Raw genomic sequence first — 19,600 nt, 5'->3', positions numbered from 1 at the left:
AGAAAAGTTGAGCAGCAAGCCCATAAGCATTACAGGATAAAGACAAGAACGTTGCCCAAGTATGATAAGGGAGACCAAAAGTAGTATGAGAGGAACTTAGCTAATGAGGCCGAAAGAAATCCTAAAGAGATCTTTGGCTGTGTGGTAAGTAAAAGAATGACCATGGTGGGATGACTTTAATAAGTGTTGGTAGTAGAAAGATGATTGAAGTGAATTAAATAGTTGAGTTATTAATGATTTTCAATATGGTGATGGGATTAGATGGTATATCAGCCCATGTGTTAAGAGAATGTACAAGGGGTGAACACCTCCTTTGACCAAGATGTTTAATTTATGCCTCGGTTCTGAGAATGTGCTAAGGAAGTGGAAAGAGAGAAAAATAGTTCCCCTGCATAAAGGTGGCTGCAAGGCAGAAGTTGCAAATTTTAGTCCAGTCAGTATCTCATGAGTCGTGGTACAGGAATATGAAACTTTACAGGGGTAACAGGGTTTTGTGAAGGGTAGTTCTTGCCTTAATAATGGGTGAATTATTTAGGCAAGACTTATTAATAATGGATGAATTATTAGGCTCCATTTTTATAATAGACAACAACTGAGTTAAACAAAGAGAGTGGCTACTACTGCACTTTGCAAAGGCGTTTGGCAGGATTATGCATGGAGTTCTGTTGTGCAAATTGCAGCAAATGGAAATGGATGTGATGCTAGTTATTTGGATTAAAAGATGGCTGATGGAAGACATCAAAGTGTGGTTTGTTGAGGACTTCAGTCCAGAAGGCTAGTGACTAGTGGTGTACTGCAGGGCTTAGTACTTAGTCCTCTGCTGTTTGATTTATTCATCATTGGTATAGGAAATTATTTAAAGGGTAATTATTTTCTGATGATGCAAAGCTGGTAAGATCATTAGTTATTGAAGATGATGTAGAAATCTTGTAGATGACTTAAATAGTCTGGCATTATGAACAGGTTAAATGATTGCCAGTTTAAGGTGGCCAGGTGTAAGGTCATGCACTTTTGAATGAGGTGATTACAATCTGTTTGCTATACTGATAGAACTAAACTGCAGAAAATTAATCAGGAATTTGGGTGTAGTTGACAAGTAGTGGAAGTTTGGAGGATATATTGCAAAGGTCTTCAAGATAGCACATTAGGTTACCTGGTTGTTCAAGAACACACTGACAAGCAGGAATAAAGGGGTTATTATTCCCCCTTTATAAGGCTTGAATAAGGATGCATATGACTGCCACTCACAGATCTGGTCACCCTGGATTCCATGGAAATAATGTGATGGAGAGGATATAGAGACAAGTGTCCAAGATTGTGGTAGGTTTATGAAATGATCCTTATGAGAATAGATTGAATGTCTATGAGCTTCATAAGCTGGCTGGTAAGTGAATATAAGGGGACACAACAGAAGCATGTAAGTTGTTAGGAGGGTTGATTTTATAGGATTGATAGCACTTTTTTTCAGTACATGCAGGAAGGAAAAGAACAAGCGAGGGTTGGGGGTCTCACTCTGAAAATTGGATAAGAGGAGTGTGGTTAGCAAGAGTGTTAGTTCCTGAATTCATTCATTGATGAATGAATTCAAGGGACAGTATGAGAGGTATTGTGTGAACAATGGTTAGCAAGCCCCCCCCCCATGATGTGTATCTTTGATATCCATGGAGATATGTGAAAAATAATAAGTTGTATGTCAGCTGTTAGAATTGAAGGAAGTACAGAAAGATAGTTTGATGTAAAATCTGGTATGAGACAATAGTGCACATCATTTCCACTGTTATTCATCTTTTATATGGATTATACTATGAAGAAAAAGTAGCTTGAAAGAAGGAAAAGTAGCTTGAAACCTGATATATAAAACTGGAGATATTAATCTCGGTTCTTTACTTTATGAAAGTGATGTTATGCTCTAAATAGGTCTAGTAGAGTTTGCAACATTCCTGAACACATTTCAATAACTGCTGTAGCACATGGCATTAAAATTACTATGAAAAACAGGAACATAAAACCAGTCTGGCCTTGGCTTTATGTTCCTGGCTGGCTCAGTGGTTAGCGTATCCACTTTCCAGCCAAAAGGCAGCAGGTTCGAATCCTGACATGGATGTTTGTGATTGTCTGTGGAAATACTATTGGTGGTGGTCGGCAGTAGGTGGTGTTGGTGTAGTTGTCAGTTGGTGGATTGAGTGGTGGAGACAGTTGTAGATGAGTCTTTGGACTCCCTGGAGGTGTGAAGTAATAATAATAAATTATTATTACTATTAGTATTCTCAGTGGAGAACGTATTGAACAAGTGAAACATTTCAGCTGTTTAGGTACAATTTTTAGTGAAGAACAAATTGAATATGGAATAGGGAATGGAATTAGCAAAGCTGATATGGCGAGGAGTCAACTAAATAACTAATATGGAATAAAAGAAAAATTAGTCAGAACTCTAAACTAATAGTATACTAGATGGTATGCAAACCTCTTTTCACATGTGGATCTGAGAACTGGATTAGAAGTAAAACAGTTGATCAAAGACTGAAGATTAGAGATATGAGAGTTTTGAGAAGAATCAGGGAAGTGAACAGATGGCATCAGTGGCAGAATCATATTAAAAATGAATATATTAGGAAGGATCTTGATACTCTTAGTATTCAGAATGGGTGACAGAGCTAATTAGTCAGAATGGAAAAGAAAATATAAGCAAAGCAGGTATTTGATGCAAGGATGGCAGAAGAAAGACTCAGAGGAAGATCAAGATGTAGGCGGATTGATGCAGTTAGAAGTAGCTTAGAAGACTGCAGTGTAAGAGAAGACAGTATTGCAGTCCTCATATAACAGACTAATTTGGATGAAAATTGGCAGTATGAAGTTAGTAATAATGTTAACTTTTCATATAATAGTGTATAATATCCCGTACACTCCTTGTAGGTACATATCTGAAATTTGAAGATTATCTCCTTTGTATACATAAGTTTGATCTTTTCTCACTGACTTCAAACCCCAACCACAGTTTTTCTCCTCTTATGTTTGAAAATGCTCAGCTTAGCAGTCAACACCAAATCTTTCTTCTTAGAATGATATTTACTCGTAATCTTTCCTGAATAGCTACATCTATTCTACAGCATTCTAAGTTTCAAAAAACTTTGTTTGAAATTGAGATAGCTTTTCATCAATCCCTGTTTATTCCAAAGTTGGTACAAATCTATCAACTCTTGGAATACTCTCTCATTTTTGCTGATCTTTCTAAGATCTCTCAAAAATTTTTTCATGCTGTTCAAAAGAAATTAGCATTTTGGCTAATTGACAACCTCTCTTACTTTCTTTTCAGTTACTATCTAACAGATAGTCAGTTTCCTTATTATGTATCTTCTACATATATTCATTTGCTCTGTTCAGTAGACCTAGCATCCATCATTCTCCTGTTTCTGCTAAACCTATGCTAACATGAGCAACAATTGCTCAACATTCTTTTACAGTTGAATTACTCAACTGACTCACTGAATTTGCTGTTTCCATTCATCTAATCTTCTGTCTACATTGGTTCTTCAGAACAGCCTTCCCTATGAAGTATCCCCCCAAAGATTACAACTTTCAGTTCTTTGAAAGGGATATCAACACTTTTCTATTAACTCCTGTGCATGCGTGCATGCACACACACACACCATTGATTTGCTATATGCTTTGTGGCTTTTCATGTGAGGGAGTGATATATATATATATATATATATATATATATATATATTTTTTTTTAATGTTGGAACTTCACAGGAGGATCTGAATAGACTGTGTGGGCAATGAATGAAGCTTCTAGTTTACTGTTGCAAAGTGTGTGGTTTGAAATTTGGTAGGCAAGGATGGAAGGCAAAGTGTATATTTGGTAGAAGAAGATGAGAATCTAAAATTTCTGATTTCCCTACAATTTTAGTCATATCGCTGGTAGGGACCTGATGTCTGAGTGATATGGTTAAAACAGTGAGGAAATTGCACTAGATTACGGCAGTTATGATTCAGTTCAATAAGGAATTGATCAAGCCATGTGGATTATATGTATATTTAGTTATTACCAGATTTTAAGAGAGAATGATGATATGTACAGTTGCCTTCCTTACCATACCTTCCTTACTTACAATTCAATAAGGAATTGATCAAGCCATGTGGATTATATGTATATTTAATTACCAGATTTTAAGAGAGAATGATGATATGTACAGTTGCCTTCCTTACCATACACTAGTCACTCTCCTGGCCTTAGTCTTATATTCTTCATTCATCTGCTTGCTCTCCTCTCCTTATATCTCTTCCATAACCCCTTTTTAACCTGCAGTTCCTGTTTGATATTTTTGTCCCACTTTACACCAAATTGTATTTTCTTCTTCACTTTTAGTATACAGCTTACTGTTGCTGCTAATAAATATTCCTTCACAGTTTCCCAAGCACTAATGATATCTCGCCCTTCCAATTCCTCCCTCCATGGAATTGCCTCAAGTTGATATCTGAGACTATTATAATCACCTGACTATTATAATTCCACTTACATTCCTTTTTCTTTGATACTCCTGCATGTCTGTTCATCTTCCATGTCAAAACCACATGGTAACTCTATCTCCAGGTGGGGGCAGAGATACCATCTCAGTTTTAATCAACTCTGTCATAGAAGCAACCTCGTGTTCCTTCTACTATATGTTGCCTAAGATATTTGTCCCTGAAGAGTTCCAGACATTCTATTCCCTTACTTGTACAACATGGTTTCCTCTTCCCATTTTATATTGCTATAGTTAAAATCTCCCATAACGATCATTCTTTTCACATTTGCTAAACTCACTACTTCATCATCTCCCACTCTTCACCTTTTATGCTCTCTGGCTTATAGTAACACCCCTGTAAATATCCTTTTCTTCCCACCTACACTTCACTCCGTATGTTCTCAAAATCTTTAGTGTCGTTTCCCTCCAAATCCTCTACTCTAAGAGGACACAAATCATCACTTATAAGTAATACTCCATCACTGTATTTGCAATTGTTATTCTGCTGAAATATGCTATACCCTTCTACATCTATTCCTATCAATATATCAGACTGTGACTATCATTGCCACCAATGCATCTCCTTTATTATTGATCCTCCTGACATTTGCATAAAGAAACAACAATGCATTGTCAGTATTTCTATACCTATTATTATTCTCTCCACATTCCATTTAGCTCTGCATTATACCATATATCCCACTCCGATCTCACAAGTGACTGTTCCTGCAAGAGATTACCCCTGTTACCATCCACACGGTAACTAATTTTCCTGGTCCTGACACACTCAACTTGCCCAGAGAACAACATTCTCTCCAGATGCCCATGTCCTCCCTTGTTTAAATGCAGTTCATTTCTCACATACACCTGTCTTCTATCCCCAAATAAAAATTAAATAAGATTTCTAATATAAGAACTAAACAAGATTTCTAATATAAGAATTAAATGAAATTTCTAATTCCAGTAAACTATATTTTCCAATGAGACTTATTTGTGCCTATGGTCCTACAGAAGGTTCTACTAAGGTAGAAGTGAAGGAATTTTTTGAGGCTTTAGAAAAAGCAACTGACACAATGAAAAAGAAAAAGTTGGTCCTTGTTGGGAATCTAAATAGCAGAGTAGGAAATGATTGGCAGACATACAAAAATATTTGGGAAAATTTGGAGAAAAGAGCAAAGCTAATAATAATGGCAAATATCTGTTGGATTTCTGCTCAGGACATGAACTGGTTATTACTAATACCATGTTCCAACATAAAAATGTGCACAAATTTGCATGGAGAGAAGAGGCAATGAATAAGAAAAGTCTCATTGACTATATTATTGTTGATAATGATGTTTTCTCCCTGGTTCAGGACAACAGAAATTGGAAGTGATCACTATTTAGTCTTAAGCAGGATAAAATTGAATTTCATATTGAAAAGAATAACATGTAAGAAAGTTTCAAAGCGAATAAAAGTTGAGCAGCTCTCAGATGTAAACTGTAGACTAAAATACACAAAGATTATTGATGAAAAAATAAAAGACTGAGAACAGGAACTAAACCTTGGAGATTCAGTGCAAGCCTTGAAGAAAACCCTGATTGATTCAGGTAGAGAGGCATGTGGTGAAGTTGTATGCAAGGATAGAAAAATTAGAACTCCATGGTGGACACAGAAAGTTAAAAAGGCAGTGAAGGAAAAGAAGAAAGCATATCAAAAGTTCCTGGCAAATAAGTCAGCTTATGCTCTTAGAGAATACAGAGACAAATGTAAGAAAGCTAAATACTGTGTAAAACTAGCTAAACAAAAGTCATAGGAGGACTTTGGCAAGAACATAGAAAATAAATATCAAGAAGGTGGCATAATATTCTGTAGGTTGTTGAAGAAGCTTAGGAATGGAGGAAAGAGTGCTGTAAAAGGAGTTAGAGATGATAGAGGTGACACAAAAATGGGAGAAAAAGATATCCTTGAAGTATGGAGTAATTACTTCGAAAAACTGCTAAATGAAACAAGCAGTGAGGACAGCACAGTGGTAAAAAACACTGACCAGGCATGTAGTCAGGAATACATATCCATACTTGAAGTAGAAAAAACCATCAAAGGCTTGAAATGTGGAAAGTCAGAATTAGTAGATGATATTCGACCAGAAATGCTGAAGTATGGTGGTATAAAAGTCTTACAGTGGCTGCACTGCATGGTTCAGAATGCCTGGACAGAGGGACGAATTCCCGATGATTGGAGTAGAGCTCTCATAGTACCCATATATAAAAATGGAAATAAAACTGAATGTGAGAATTACAGAGGTATTTCCCTACTGTTCCTGGTAAGATTTATGCAAGTATACGTGAGAAACGGTTGAGAAGAATTGGTGAAGGACTGGTTCGAGGTCTGGAGGTACAGGAGGAGAGTGTGTTTCAGATACTGAGTACTCTGGATGTCAGTAAAGCTGTGGGACTGGATGGTATTTCACCACGAGTTTTGAGAGAATGTGCTAGGGAATTGACAGTGCCTTTAACGTGGCTTTTCAATGAAAGTTTGGCTTTGGCAAAGGTGTCCAGGGAATGGAAGGAAGGTAAGATAGTGCCATTGCATAAGGGTGGTAACAGACTGGAAGTGTATAATTATAGGCCAGTCTGTGTGTCATCAGTAGTTATTAAGATCTTGGAGAAAGTAGTGAGGGACTGTATACAGCATTGGGCAGATGAGGGTAATGTTATCTGTGAGAATCAACATGGATTTGTGAAAGGACGCTCTTGTTTTAGCAATATGCTAGCCTTTTATAATAAAGTTACAAGAACATTAGATGAGGGAAAGGCATATACTGCAATTTTCTTAGACTTGGCGAAGGCATTTGACAGGGTGCCACATGATAAGCTGATATTTAAGTTGCAGCACATGGGTCTGGATGTCAGATTGGTCAACTGGATTCAGGATTGGCTGTCTGATAGGTATCAGAGAGTTGTGTATGGTGGAGCAGTTTCCAGGAGGCAGAGGGTTACAAGTGGGGTCCCACAGGGCTCAGTACTAGGACCTATATTGTTTAACCTTTATATCAATGACATAGCCAGTGGATTGCAGGGGGATATTCAGTTGTTTGCAGATGATGCGAAGCTGGGAAGGATTATTAGTAATAGTGCAGATGTGGTAGCCCTGCAAGAGGATTTAAATAAGCTAGATAGATGGGCAAATGAATGGGGTGTCAGTTTAATGCAGCAAAATGTAAGGTCTTGAGGTTTGGGAAACATCGATGGGATGCTGTTACTCTATGGGAGGAGTTATACTGGAGGAAGTAGGGGAGACAAGAGATCTGGGGTTGATGATTGATAGAAACCTGAAGTTTAAGGGACATATTGCAAAGGTTGTGAAGGTAACACAGAGGATTGCTGCTATTATGAGAAGGACACTGACCTGCAGAGATAAGAGGATTATCATTCCGTTGTATAAGTCTCTGATCAGACCACACTTGGACTATTGTTCTCAGATTTGGTCCCCAGGATTTGAAGGGGATAAATTAACTGTGGAAAGGATAAAAAGACGGATGACAAAGATGGTTTCAGGACTGTACAAGGATAGTTATGAAGATCGGCTGAGAGAATGTGGACTGCAGAGTTTGGTGGATAGAAGAAGGAGATGTGATATGATTGAGACTTTTAAACTGTTGAGAGGTGGTTACAGGGTTGACACTGAGGAGTTCTTTCGCTTGGTTGAACAGCGGGAAGGAGTGATGACAAGACGCCATCCCTGGAAGTTACGAAAGGAAACTGTGAGCAAGAGGGTGAGGAGTGGTTTCTTTGTGTGGAGGGTGGTTGAGCCGTGGAATGCATTGCCTGATGGAGTGGTGGGAGCGAGAATGGTCAGTGAGTTTAAAGAGTGGTATGATAGACTTTGTGTTTCTCAGGAGGGGACCTCCCCTCGATGAGTCTTGACAGACTTTGTCTTAGGAAGGACCTCCCTCGATGAGTCTTTTGACTCCTTGGAGGCCTGAATAATAATAATAATAACAAGCTGGATTCAGGTCAAATAGAGGCTGTCAGGATCAGATCTTCACTTTACGACAAATAGTGGAGAAATCATGGGAATATAACAAAGATCTATATTTAAGTTTTGTCGATTTGGAAAAGGCATATGACTAGGTGCCAAGAGAGAAGCTATTCAATACGCTACAGTTATATGGTGTCAATGGGGCATTATATCAAGCAATACTTAGTCTTTGAGTTGTAAGTCAGCAGTTAGAATTGAAGGAAGTACAGGAAGATGGTTTAATGTTAAATCTGGTGTGAGACAAGGATGTACATTATCCCCTCTGTTATTCATTATCTATATGGATCACATTATGAAGGAAAGCGGTGTTAAACATGATATCAAAATTGGAGATGTTAGTGTCAGCTCTTTGCTTTATGCGGACGATGTTATACGTCTAAATAAATCTGCTACTAGTCTGCAAGATTCCCTGACTAAATTGAATAACTGTTGTAATAGATATGGTATGAAGGTCAGCAATAAAAAGTCAAAGACAATGAAAATAGGCAGAATCATTGAAAATGTCAACTGTATTGTGAATGGAGAATGGAACAAGTAAAACATTTCAGCTACTTAGGCACGATTTTTAATGAAGATGGTAAATTAAATATAGAAATAGACAACATAATCAACAAAGCTGGTATGGTAGGAAGTCAGTTGAATAAATTCATGTGGAATAAGTGAGAAATTAGTCAAAACACTAAATTAGCTGTATACAAGACAGTGTTCATACCAGTTTTAACTTATGGATCCGAGAGCTGGGTCAGAAGTAAAACACTAGACCAAAGACTGCAGATATGAGAGCCGCCCTGAGAAAGATTATAGGCATGAACAAATGGCATCAATGGCAATATCATATTAAAAACGAGGATATTAGGAAAGAACTTGAATTATCAGCATCCAGGAATGCGTTTCAGAGCTAATCTGAGGTGGTGTGGTCACCTAATCAGAATTGTTGAGGAAAGATTAGCAAAACAAGTGTTCTCTGCCAGGTTGGCAGATAAACGACTCAGAGGAATATCAAGAAATAGGTGGAATGATACAGTAAAAAGTGCCTTAGACGATAGAAATGTAAGATCTGATAATGTTGGAGTTTTGACAAGTAACAGACTGATTTGGAGGAAAATTTTAGATAGGAAGTTAGTAATGATAAATTTTTCATGTAGTACTATCATATCCTGTACACCCCTTGAGGGTACATGGCAGGAATTTGATGATGACGATATATTTTCATCATCAAATGATGAAATTGAATAACTGTTGTAATAGATATGGTATGAAGGTCAGCAATAAAAAGTCAAAGACAATGAAAATAGGCAGAATCATTGAAAATGTCAACTGTATTGTGAATGGAGAATGGAACAAGTAAAACATTTCAGCTACTTAGGCACGATTTTTAATGAAGATGGTAAATTAAATATAGAAATAGACAACATAATCAACAAAGCTGGTATGGTAGGAAGTCAGTTGAATAAATTCATGTGGAATAAGTGAGAAATTAGTCAAAACACTAAATTAGCTGTATACAAGACAGTGTTCATACCAGTTTTAACTTATGGATCCGAGAGCTGGGTCAGAAGTAAAACACTAGACCAAAGACTGCAGATATGAGAGCCGCCCTGAGAAAGATTATAGGCATGAACAAATGGCATCAATGGCAATATCATATTAAAAACGAGGATATTAGGAAAGAACTTGAATTATCAGCATCCAGGAATGCGTTTCAGAGCTAATCTGAGGTGGTGTGGTCACCTAATCAGAATTGTTGAGGAAAGATTAGCAAAACAAGTGTTCTCTGCCAGGTTGGCAGATAAACGACTCAGAGGAATATCAAGAAATAGGTGGAATGATACAGTAAAAAGTGCCTTAGACGATAGAAATGTAAGATCTGATAATGTTGGAGTTTTGACAAGTAACAGACTGATTTGGAGGAAAATTTTAGATAGGAAGTTAGTAATGATAAATTTTTCATGTAGTACTATCATATCCTGTACACCCCTTGAGGGTACATGGCAGGAATTTGATGATGACGATATATTTTCATTGGTATCTGATAACAGTTCTGCACTTGGTCTGGGCTGAGTGTGTGTGCTTGTCATCAAACCTAAATAGTTATGCATTTACCTCATTTAATTTTATTTTTATTGCTTCTGGATCAATTTTCCCTGTCAACAGCTAACGCCATAGTTCAGTTTATATCTCCTCCACTTTCCCAATACCCTTGATCTTCTTTATATGAATCGCCAAAAGTACACAAGACCAATATTCCTTTTTGATCGATCGTAGATGGTAGATCGTAGTCAGCTCGTCAACTTATTTGTTATCAAAACATCTTGCTCATCTTCTAAAGGAGCACATTAGACACATGGATGTCTATATCAAAAATACGCAACACTTTGTAGAAGAACTGGGAGAAATTTTTATCTCACGAACAGACATTCTAATTAGTCTGGTTGTTGTATCGTTATTTACAAATGTTCGACGTATGGTACTTACAGACAATTTGTTCCCTCAGGACATATCTCAACTCTGTAAACACTGTCTCAACTCATATTTTTTCTGATGGAATGGAAAAATCTACATATAATTTTCAGGCCTTGCAACGGGAAGCCCTCTATCTCCTCCTGATGCCTCTCCTCCATATCTACAAATCCTAAACCATCAATTTGGTGCAGATATGTAGACTACATATTCATAATATGGAAACACAACTTAGCTGAGTTATATGAATTTCTTGCATCTATTAACTCCTTCCACTATAAAATCAAATTCAACTTAGAACTTTAGAATGAAGGAAAATTACCTTTTCTAGATTTTTATTACATTTGTGTTTTGGTCAAAAATAACATGCTTATCATGAATGGCTTGATGGGGAAGTCACACAAAAGGTACCCTTGATCTTTTTTTAATTAGCTTTCCTTCCAGACACACTGAAGAGATTACCTCTCCTCTTAGCAACTCGGACCAAAATCTTATGCAGGTTTCCAGTCTCACAGAACATCCCTCTGACTACACCCAACCTTATCTGTCCTCTGGCACTATAAAGGTATAAAGTGAGATGATCTTTTGAACTACTACTTGTCTTTCCCATTGTATGACTATTGGTTCTGCTCTTTTGATCCAGACATCTGGGTCAAAAGAGCAATCAGAAAATCCAAATTCAACTTCATAAAGGCTAATAGCAGAAAACTAATTTCTTGCCCAAACAGATTCCATGCCTTCTGGTCAATTGCAAAAGCCATCAGATGCAATTCTTCTCACCTCTCTCCCATCCAGATGACACCACTGTTACAGCATCTCACAATAAGCTTACCTCCTAGCATCACTCTTTTCCTTTAACTCATGCTTAGATGACAAAGCCAAATCACCTTCTTCCATATCAGCAACTGACTACTGTATGCCTCCTATAAGAATGTTAGACAACTTGAATACTACAAAGTCATCTGGTCCCGATAGCATCTCTTGTATTTTTCTCAGACGTTGTGCTCCAGAGCTAACACCTTTATTGTCTCTTGAGTCTTCTATACACAACTGATACTTATCTCATTTCAATAAAGCAAGCATATATCCAACCCATTCCAAAAAAGTAGTTAAAAGCATACCATCTGACTACTAACCTCATCACCTCAATCCTCTCCAAAATAATGGAGAAAGTTATCAATGGTCACCTTCTTCATTACCTAGAATGTTAACACGGTCATCGACCACTAGAATGGATTCCACCAAACCAGATCTATGGTTGATATCTTCACCTATATCTCTCGCCACAGGACACATGCCATGGAAGGGTTCAGAGAAATGTGTGCTGTCACTCTTAACATTTCCAGGGCATTCAATCATTTGGCATCAAGGCTTGTTTTTCCAACCTCCTTCCTTCAGTCTATCTGTCATCCTTTATAACTGGATGGCCAGCTTTCTGTTTGGTTCACTGCATGTCTTGGTGGATGGCACCCTCTCTTTGAGATTGACTACTAATGCAGGACTGCCCCAAGCTCAAAATTGGTAGTCAACCTGCATTCTCACACTACCCTCTTTCTCTTATACATAATTGACCTACTCTCAGTCACTACAAATCATACCCATAGCTTTGACAATGATAGCATTCTCTATTCATCCTACCCCTTTGACAAACCATGCAATTCCCAGACCTCTTGCATCAAGATCATCTGCAACCTGTGCCTTAAACACTCATCTCCATACCATTCTTCAGTGGGGCAAGGATAACCTAGTCACTTTCAGTGCTGACACAATGCAGTCATGCCTTTTCTCTCACAAAAGTTATCTCAGCTTGCCTTCCTTCATCCTTAGTAATAAACATCACCAGACAGGATGAACTATCTCTCCTTGAACTGACATTTACCTTCAGCGTCTCCAAGCACAAACACATCACATCAGTAGCATCCTCATCTTCTAAAAAATTTGGCATTCTTTTCCACTCAAGAAGCTATTTTACAACTACCTATCTACTAACCTTATATAAATCCCAAATTCACCCATCCTTACATTTGGGTGGTGTATCTAAAACCTCCTTAAAAATTCTTGATGCTGTCTAGAGGAGAGCAGTTTGGCTCATAGTTGACCCTTCCTTTATAGGCTGACTTCAGCTTCTATCTCACAAATGCAGTTTTTCAGCTCTGTGACTCTTCTAGGTACTGCTGTGTTACCGCTCCACTGACAGACAGACATCATTCTTCCACTTGCTGTTGGGCCTGTTAAAACAAGAGTAGCAGCTGTTCACAGCTGCTGCTCTTGTTTTATCCCTTTGCAATGCAGCTGCTGACTCACTGAACCAGCTTCTCTTCTTCCTCTTTTATTCTATCTACCTGTGTTGTCTGGAACAGCCTTCCGCATGATGCGTTTCCCAATAATTTCAACCTACAGTTCTTTTAATAAAAAGAAATATCAATAGATTTCTTCTTTCTGAATCCTTATCTGCACCTCACACATGGCACTGATGTGCTATAGGCTCTAGTATGGGGGATAAATATACCTGTTGTGTGTGGTATAAATACTAAAAAAAAAAAAAAGACCCTCTGACAACCTGTAATTTTTTTTTTTTTCTTTTAAAGACTGGCAGTGGGCCGTGGATCATCAGAGAAATACTGATAGTAAACAATGGAGAGGATCTTTTGGTAAGGTTTAAAGGAAGTCTGAATATTCTCTCTTAAAAGAACACAGGTTTATTTTGACGTTCCTTTGATAAAAGAGATGTTAATGAATATTTTGTGGTCTGGGTCTTGGCAAGGTTTGTTGATTTATTGAAGAGAAAGTTGTTGGCTTAAATGGTTTAATGGATGGCATCGTCTTCATTGGAGAGGCTGGTGTGATCCAAACAGATGGCTCTAGCTCTGCTAAAGTTTTATTAGCATATTGTTAGGAGGATGGTGATTGTCTACAGGTCTCCCTTAGACAGAAAAGGAAATGGATTTTGGGTAGCCAGGTAACTAAAGTATCAAGCAAGTGTGCAGACAGTTATTTTCCTTTTTTGGTAGTGAAACAGATTGATCTTAGGATATTGGCTGTTATTGTGTGTCAGAAACATTTCTGACATATCCGAGTCATGGGGATGATGAATACTTTAGTGTAGTCATATCAATGGATTTGAGTGGAGAGTCTAGTATAATTTTTTTCTGTGTTCCATGAAAGTATTTGTAAGTAGGGGTGGGGTGTGGATAGCCCATGCTTGATAAATACCAAAAAAGGCACCAGTTAGAATTTTACCATTTTAAATCCAATCTCTGTTTACCTTCTTGTTGTTGTGCTAGTGTGCATGAACAATCATATTTTTGTCTTTGAAAATGCTTTGGTGACAAAGGTGAAATATCGGTTAATAATTTAATAAAAGTTAATTATTATTCTTAGACTGATGTTTGTCTCTTCTATATAGAAATGTGATTACTGTCTAAGTATCCTTAAATATTGAAAATTTGGTCAAGTTGCTGTGATATTTGCTGAATTTTTTCCTTGATGCTGGTTTGATGCACTTTAGAGAACTAAGGCTTGGATGGTGGTGAGGGATTTTCAGTGTTGGCCTTCATTAAAGTTGGAATTGTTTCATTTTTTTGTTTGAAGTAGGGGTTTGGATCAAGAGACAACAGAAAGAATAATGAGATCATGAATTTAATTCAATTTGAATTGAATTCAAATGAATTTAACTCTGACACTTGAAGTGGTTATCCAGTTTGGAGTGAAGGATGAAGACAGCAAATAAACACCACAAAATATAAGAATATTTTTAGCCAGAGCAGAGGATCTTTGATATTCTCTGACATGGGATGTAATATCTGAAAATGCACATATGCCTCCTAGAGAAGGAATTGTGTCAAATTGAGGTCAAAATAAGTTGTTGTTGAGGTTCCGTTAGGAATAACAAGTTTGGTTTAGATCAGTGATTCTTAACCAGTGAGCTGCGGCCCCCTAGGGAGCTGCAGAAAATTTATAGAACATTTCTAGTTTTTAAAATTTTGAAATCTCTTAAAATAATAATTTTTTTCTCTTTATTTTACTTTGTTTCAAACTTGTATTGTTTTTGTTGTATTAAACTGCATAATTCAGATTAGTAATCTGAATTATGCAGTTTAATGCAGTAGTTTCTTTTGTGGTGGTGCCACAAGTCGACTTTTCGCTGCTGGCAACACTGCAGGTCGTGACATCTGCCTACTGGACGTGTGAATATTTGATAGAAGTGATTCTCTGAAGTTTTAAACAACAATACTACGAATGCATAGAACTTAACGTTAACATTGTTAAGCGCTACTTGAGTGCAATTACTTTTCGAAACTTTCAGTGCTGTAATACTGATTTGTTATTTCTTAAAATTTATTCCTTTATAAAATGAGCAAATAAAGAACATTTGATTTCCTGAATATAAATACAGTAAAGTATTTAAGTAAAGTTGATTTCTGTTTTCTGATTTTTTTTGTCAATTATAATCAGTAAGAAAACCACTATTGGATTTCCTTGCTCCATTTTCTCAAAATATGCATGGTGAAACTACATACATATAATAGGTTTTAGACTATTGGATGACAGCCACTATTGGACATGTTATTTATTTTTATTTCTTTTATGTGATTCCCACCTATGAAAAGTTATAAACCTGTATTACATCAATACTGTGGGTGAGCTACTTCTGCCACCTAGTTCTACCTTAGAAGACACATCTAGGCAATAAGTTTGGCGACATACCAAATGAAGGCTTGTCAAGAACCATGCACTGATCCAGAATCCTTCTCTTTCCCAATTCAAGCAGTAAACAGTTTTCTAGGCAAGCCACTGGATAGTGCACAGAACCAAGCCTGACAGTAATGAATAGGCTCCCAACCAGTAGGCAAATAATCCCATTTACTGCCATTTGCTCAGTAGTATCATGCTTCAAGTGGGTCTATGTGCAGTAATATATGAGGGAAACTTCTAGGACATACATGGACAGCAAGAATAAATTCTCTTTGTGTGGGCAAGATTCCTGTTTTTCACCTTCCTACCACACATACACACTTATACTTTATATAACTTTTCTTTCCCATTAACCATGCAGGACATCATAAAGAAATAGCTATTCTGTGGATTATAAAACAACACTACCATACAAACCATAATAATAAAAAGCCCCCCCCCCCAACAAAAAAAAAACATGCAAAAAGTTTTCCGCATTCCCTCTGTGAAAATACTAGTGGCAATGGTCAATGGTAGATGGTGTTGGTGTAGATGATGAATGTAGTTGCAGTTGGCAGAAATGGAGAGTTGTAGAGTAGGTGCCCATCTCGATGAGTCTTTGGACTCCCTGGAGTTGTCATGTAATAATAATAATTAGCTAGAGATGTGCTCTAGCAGATCTTGTACTGTGCAGATGCAGTGATAATGCTTCCTTTCATGACATACCAAAGCATAGGTAAAGAACTTTAATAAACATATGCAACAGCAGGTATCCAGTTTTCGATCCATCCATTGTATTAATGTGCCATAGGGTAGCATCATGGGGAAGGACGAATATCATGAAGTTATAGCGGACCATTTTCTTGATGAATCATGTTTTCCTGGAGGATCAGTAATCCTCCATTATTTTAATAGATTTAGTGTAGTTTGGAGAAAGTATATTATATTAATCAAATTGAAAAGCTATTTTTGTTATAATTTCATTTGGGTTACTAGGAGCCTGCATCTGCATCACATACTGAATTATTCTTTCTATGTTTTCATAGGTTTGCATTGGGAGAATTAGTACTCCTAATATTCATTAAATGAAATTATTTCTTTAAAAACCTTTCATAGATGTGATGAATACATTTTACTTAAAAGCTCAATATCTTACAGGTCATCTTTCTTATACACTTTGTTCTTGTTTCATGGTAAGTCTGAATTTTTATGATTTCCATTTGTTATTAATTTTTTTCTTTATTTTTTCTCTCATAACTTTATAAATTTAGCATATTGTACCATACTGAAATTTCATGTACTCATATTCTTGACTTCTGGCAGTTGTTGACCTGCTTGTATGTCTATATAATACCTTACACAGATCACAAGTTTAGGGGTTCTTCTAGGTGAGAGATGGGTTTCAAATGAACCTCAAAGACATAATCTCATTATCATGACTGGTTTCTCTCCATTTAACATGGGTTTTAGTCTCATTAATTCATTTAATGGTAAAATAACTTAGCATTTTATGCATTTGTTACTACATTAAATATACAAACTTAAAGGGTTGATGTTTTACATTAAGGTCATTGTTTTTCTATCTCCTTATGAATGCATTTATTTCAAAATTAATTGTTATTCATAGATTTGTTATTAGTCTTATGGGTTAGTAGTGTAGAAATAACTCTGTGTTCTGTTAAACTTTTATAAATAATAGTAACTAGTTATCAGAGAATTTTTGGGGTCAACGTTCATTGTGAGAGGTCTTAATAAGCAACATACCTATCATAAACTTGCACTCACAGCATTCACAACACATTCCGACAATGCATTCCACTCACTTGCTGTCTCACAACTTTCCCTTTAAAACATCTATTCCTCACTCCCATCTTAACTTACCTAACTTCCAGGGATAGTCTCCTCTTTTTCACTCTGTATTAATCTAGTAAAATTTCTTTACTGACTTAAAAACGTGTCTATCATATAACCTCTTTTCCTTCGATCCACTAAACTCTGCAGTTACATTCCTTCAACCTCTCCTCATAACCAACATTCTAAAGTCCTTAAATCGCTTTAGTTACTTATCTCTTGACTTTCTCTAGGATTTCTAGAGATTGCCTTGCTTACTTATCTCTGGATCTTCTCCAGGATTTCCACATCACAATGGAAATTAGTTGGCAAAATTTACACCCAGCAGTTCATTTGTAGTCTGACTGATGCTTTATACAGTGGTGCAACCACTTCTTTATCCATATTTGACAGTGTGTTCTTTATCATAGGTAGCAATGCTTATTGTATTCTTTGCATCAGTTGCAGCGTGCATTTGAATTTTAGACCTGTCAACCATAATCACCAATATGGTACACAGTCTTATACACTTGCACTTTAAAAGTGCAACCACTTGCATTTATTAACATTAAAACTGCATCCTAACTCATTCATCTAAACTGAAAGTCTATTTACATATTTTTAAAGTTAGTAAACAGCATTAATTCTTATAACTCAACTTTGCATCACATCATCAGCCAAACAGCTGAAAGCCCATATTAATTCACATGAAATTTCATTAACAATTAAGGTAAGCAATAGGTGTTGAAAACAGAACTGTGTGGAACACCACTGTTACCTCTCTTTTTTGGAGCGGGACACTGTACCCACCATACAGGACTTACTGGCAGTATTCTTCAGGAAAATCCATCTCCAATCCATCTAACCAATCTGTTATTGATCCCCATCTTCGTTACCTTGTATAACAACAACTTATCATATGGAAGAGTCTCAAATGCCTTTGCAAAGTCCAAAGATAAACTTTCTCCAATAAATTTGTTACCTTATTATAAAATGCATGTACTAAAGCAAGACTTGCACTTCACAAATCCATACTGGCCATCATAGAGCAATTCTGCATCCATTAACTCAATTTTGTAGTCTGGTATAATGTTCTTAACCATCATCATCCTTTCAGAGATTTAGGCCCAATAGCTTCTTCCAGTCTCATTTCATCTTTTCCTTGGTCATCCCTGACTTCTGTGTTGGGGACGACTTTTAGCTGGGTCGTATTGGAGTATTTTTTGGGTAGTCTTGAACTGTCCATTCTTTCGATATGTTCAATCTACTTCCTTCATTATTTGTTTACTTTGTCCAGTACTGAGTGCATTTTTAGTTCTTCATGTATTTCTGTGCTTTTTTTGTCCCAGAGAGTATTGCCTGCTATCCCTTGCAGAAATTTTATTTCTCATTTCTATTCTTTTTCTCATCTTCTCATCTCATTATAATAAATTTAGTTTAATCCTTTATCCAAGTGTAGGTAAACAAAGTTTGCACCTGAAGTACTTTCAGGACTGAGGCAACTCATGGTAAAGGTGGACCAAGCTCTCATTATCTTCAGGACTGAGGCAACACGTGATAAAGGTGGACCAAGCTCTCATCACTCCTTGTCTTAGTATCTCCCATAATGCAAAGTACATCTCCTTGCGGACATGTATAATGCTATGCATTAAGGGAAGAGCCACTACCTAGACCGATTTCGACCTTTATTGAGGTCTTGTTAATGGGAACCAGACCCAGAGGTGGTGATACTAAGCAGAAGCAATGGAGAAGTCATATTTACCTATACAAGTTGCCAAAAGGTGTCTCACCTTATTATTTAATTACTCTGGATTTAGAGAAAGATATTGGAAGTTTTTTCCACTTAGTTAGACTATAATAAATTTAGTTCAATCCTTTATCCAAGTGTAAGCAAACAGAGTTTGTGCCTGAAGCATCTTCAGATAAATATGACATTTTATTCTTGAGAGACACTTGTGACATTATAATTAGGAGTTATAGACACATTAACACAAGAATATTTTAATATTTGCCAAATATTTCAGTCTGAAATTAACAGACTATCTTCAGTGGCTACATAGGAACAGTTTTTAACAAGGTGAAATACCAGCAATTGATCATTGAAAAG

General features: G+C 36.8%; 1 protein-coding gene across 2 annotated transcripts in view; it reads left to right on the top strand.

Annotated features, from left to right (window-relative positions):
* The window catches only part of LOC150096478 (type-1 angiotensin II receptor-associated protein-like), a 152,548-nt gene that overhangs the window by 7,968 nt on the left and 124,980 nt on the right, over positions 1–19,600 (top strand). For both annotated transcript variants that reach the window (XM_090408474.1, XM_090408475.1), the window contains exon 3: positions 16,822–16,856. In XM_090408474.1, the coding sequence (XP_090264600.1) occupies positions 16,822–16,856 (35 nt within the window). The remainder of the gene's footprint in view (positions 1–16,821; positions 16,857–19,600) is intronic.

The sequence above is a fragment of the Typopeltis vanoorti genome, chromosome 18 (genome assembly GCF_054136105.1).
Source record: "Typopeltis vanoorti isolate ZY-2024b chromosome 18, IOZ_Tvanoo_1.0, whole genome shotgun sequence".
NCBI classification, from domain to species: domain Eukaryota; kingdom Metazoa; phylum Arthropoda; class Arachnida; order Uropygi; family Thelyphonidae; genus Typopeltis; species Typopeltis vanoorti.
The sequence above is the reverse complement of the archived record's forward strand: the minus strand, read 5'-3'. Positions and strand labels throughout refer to the sequence as shown.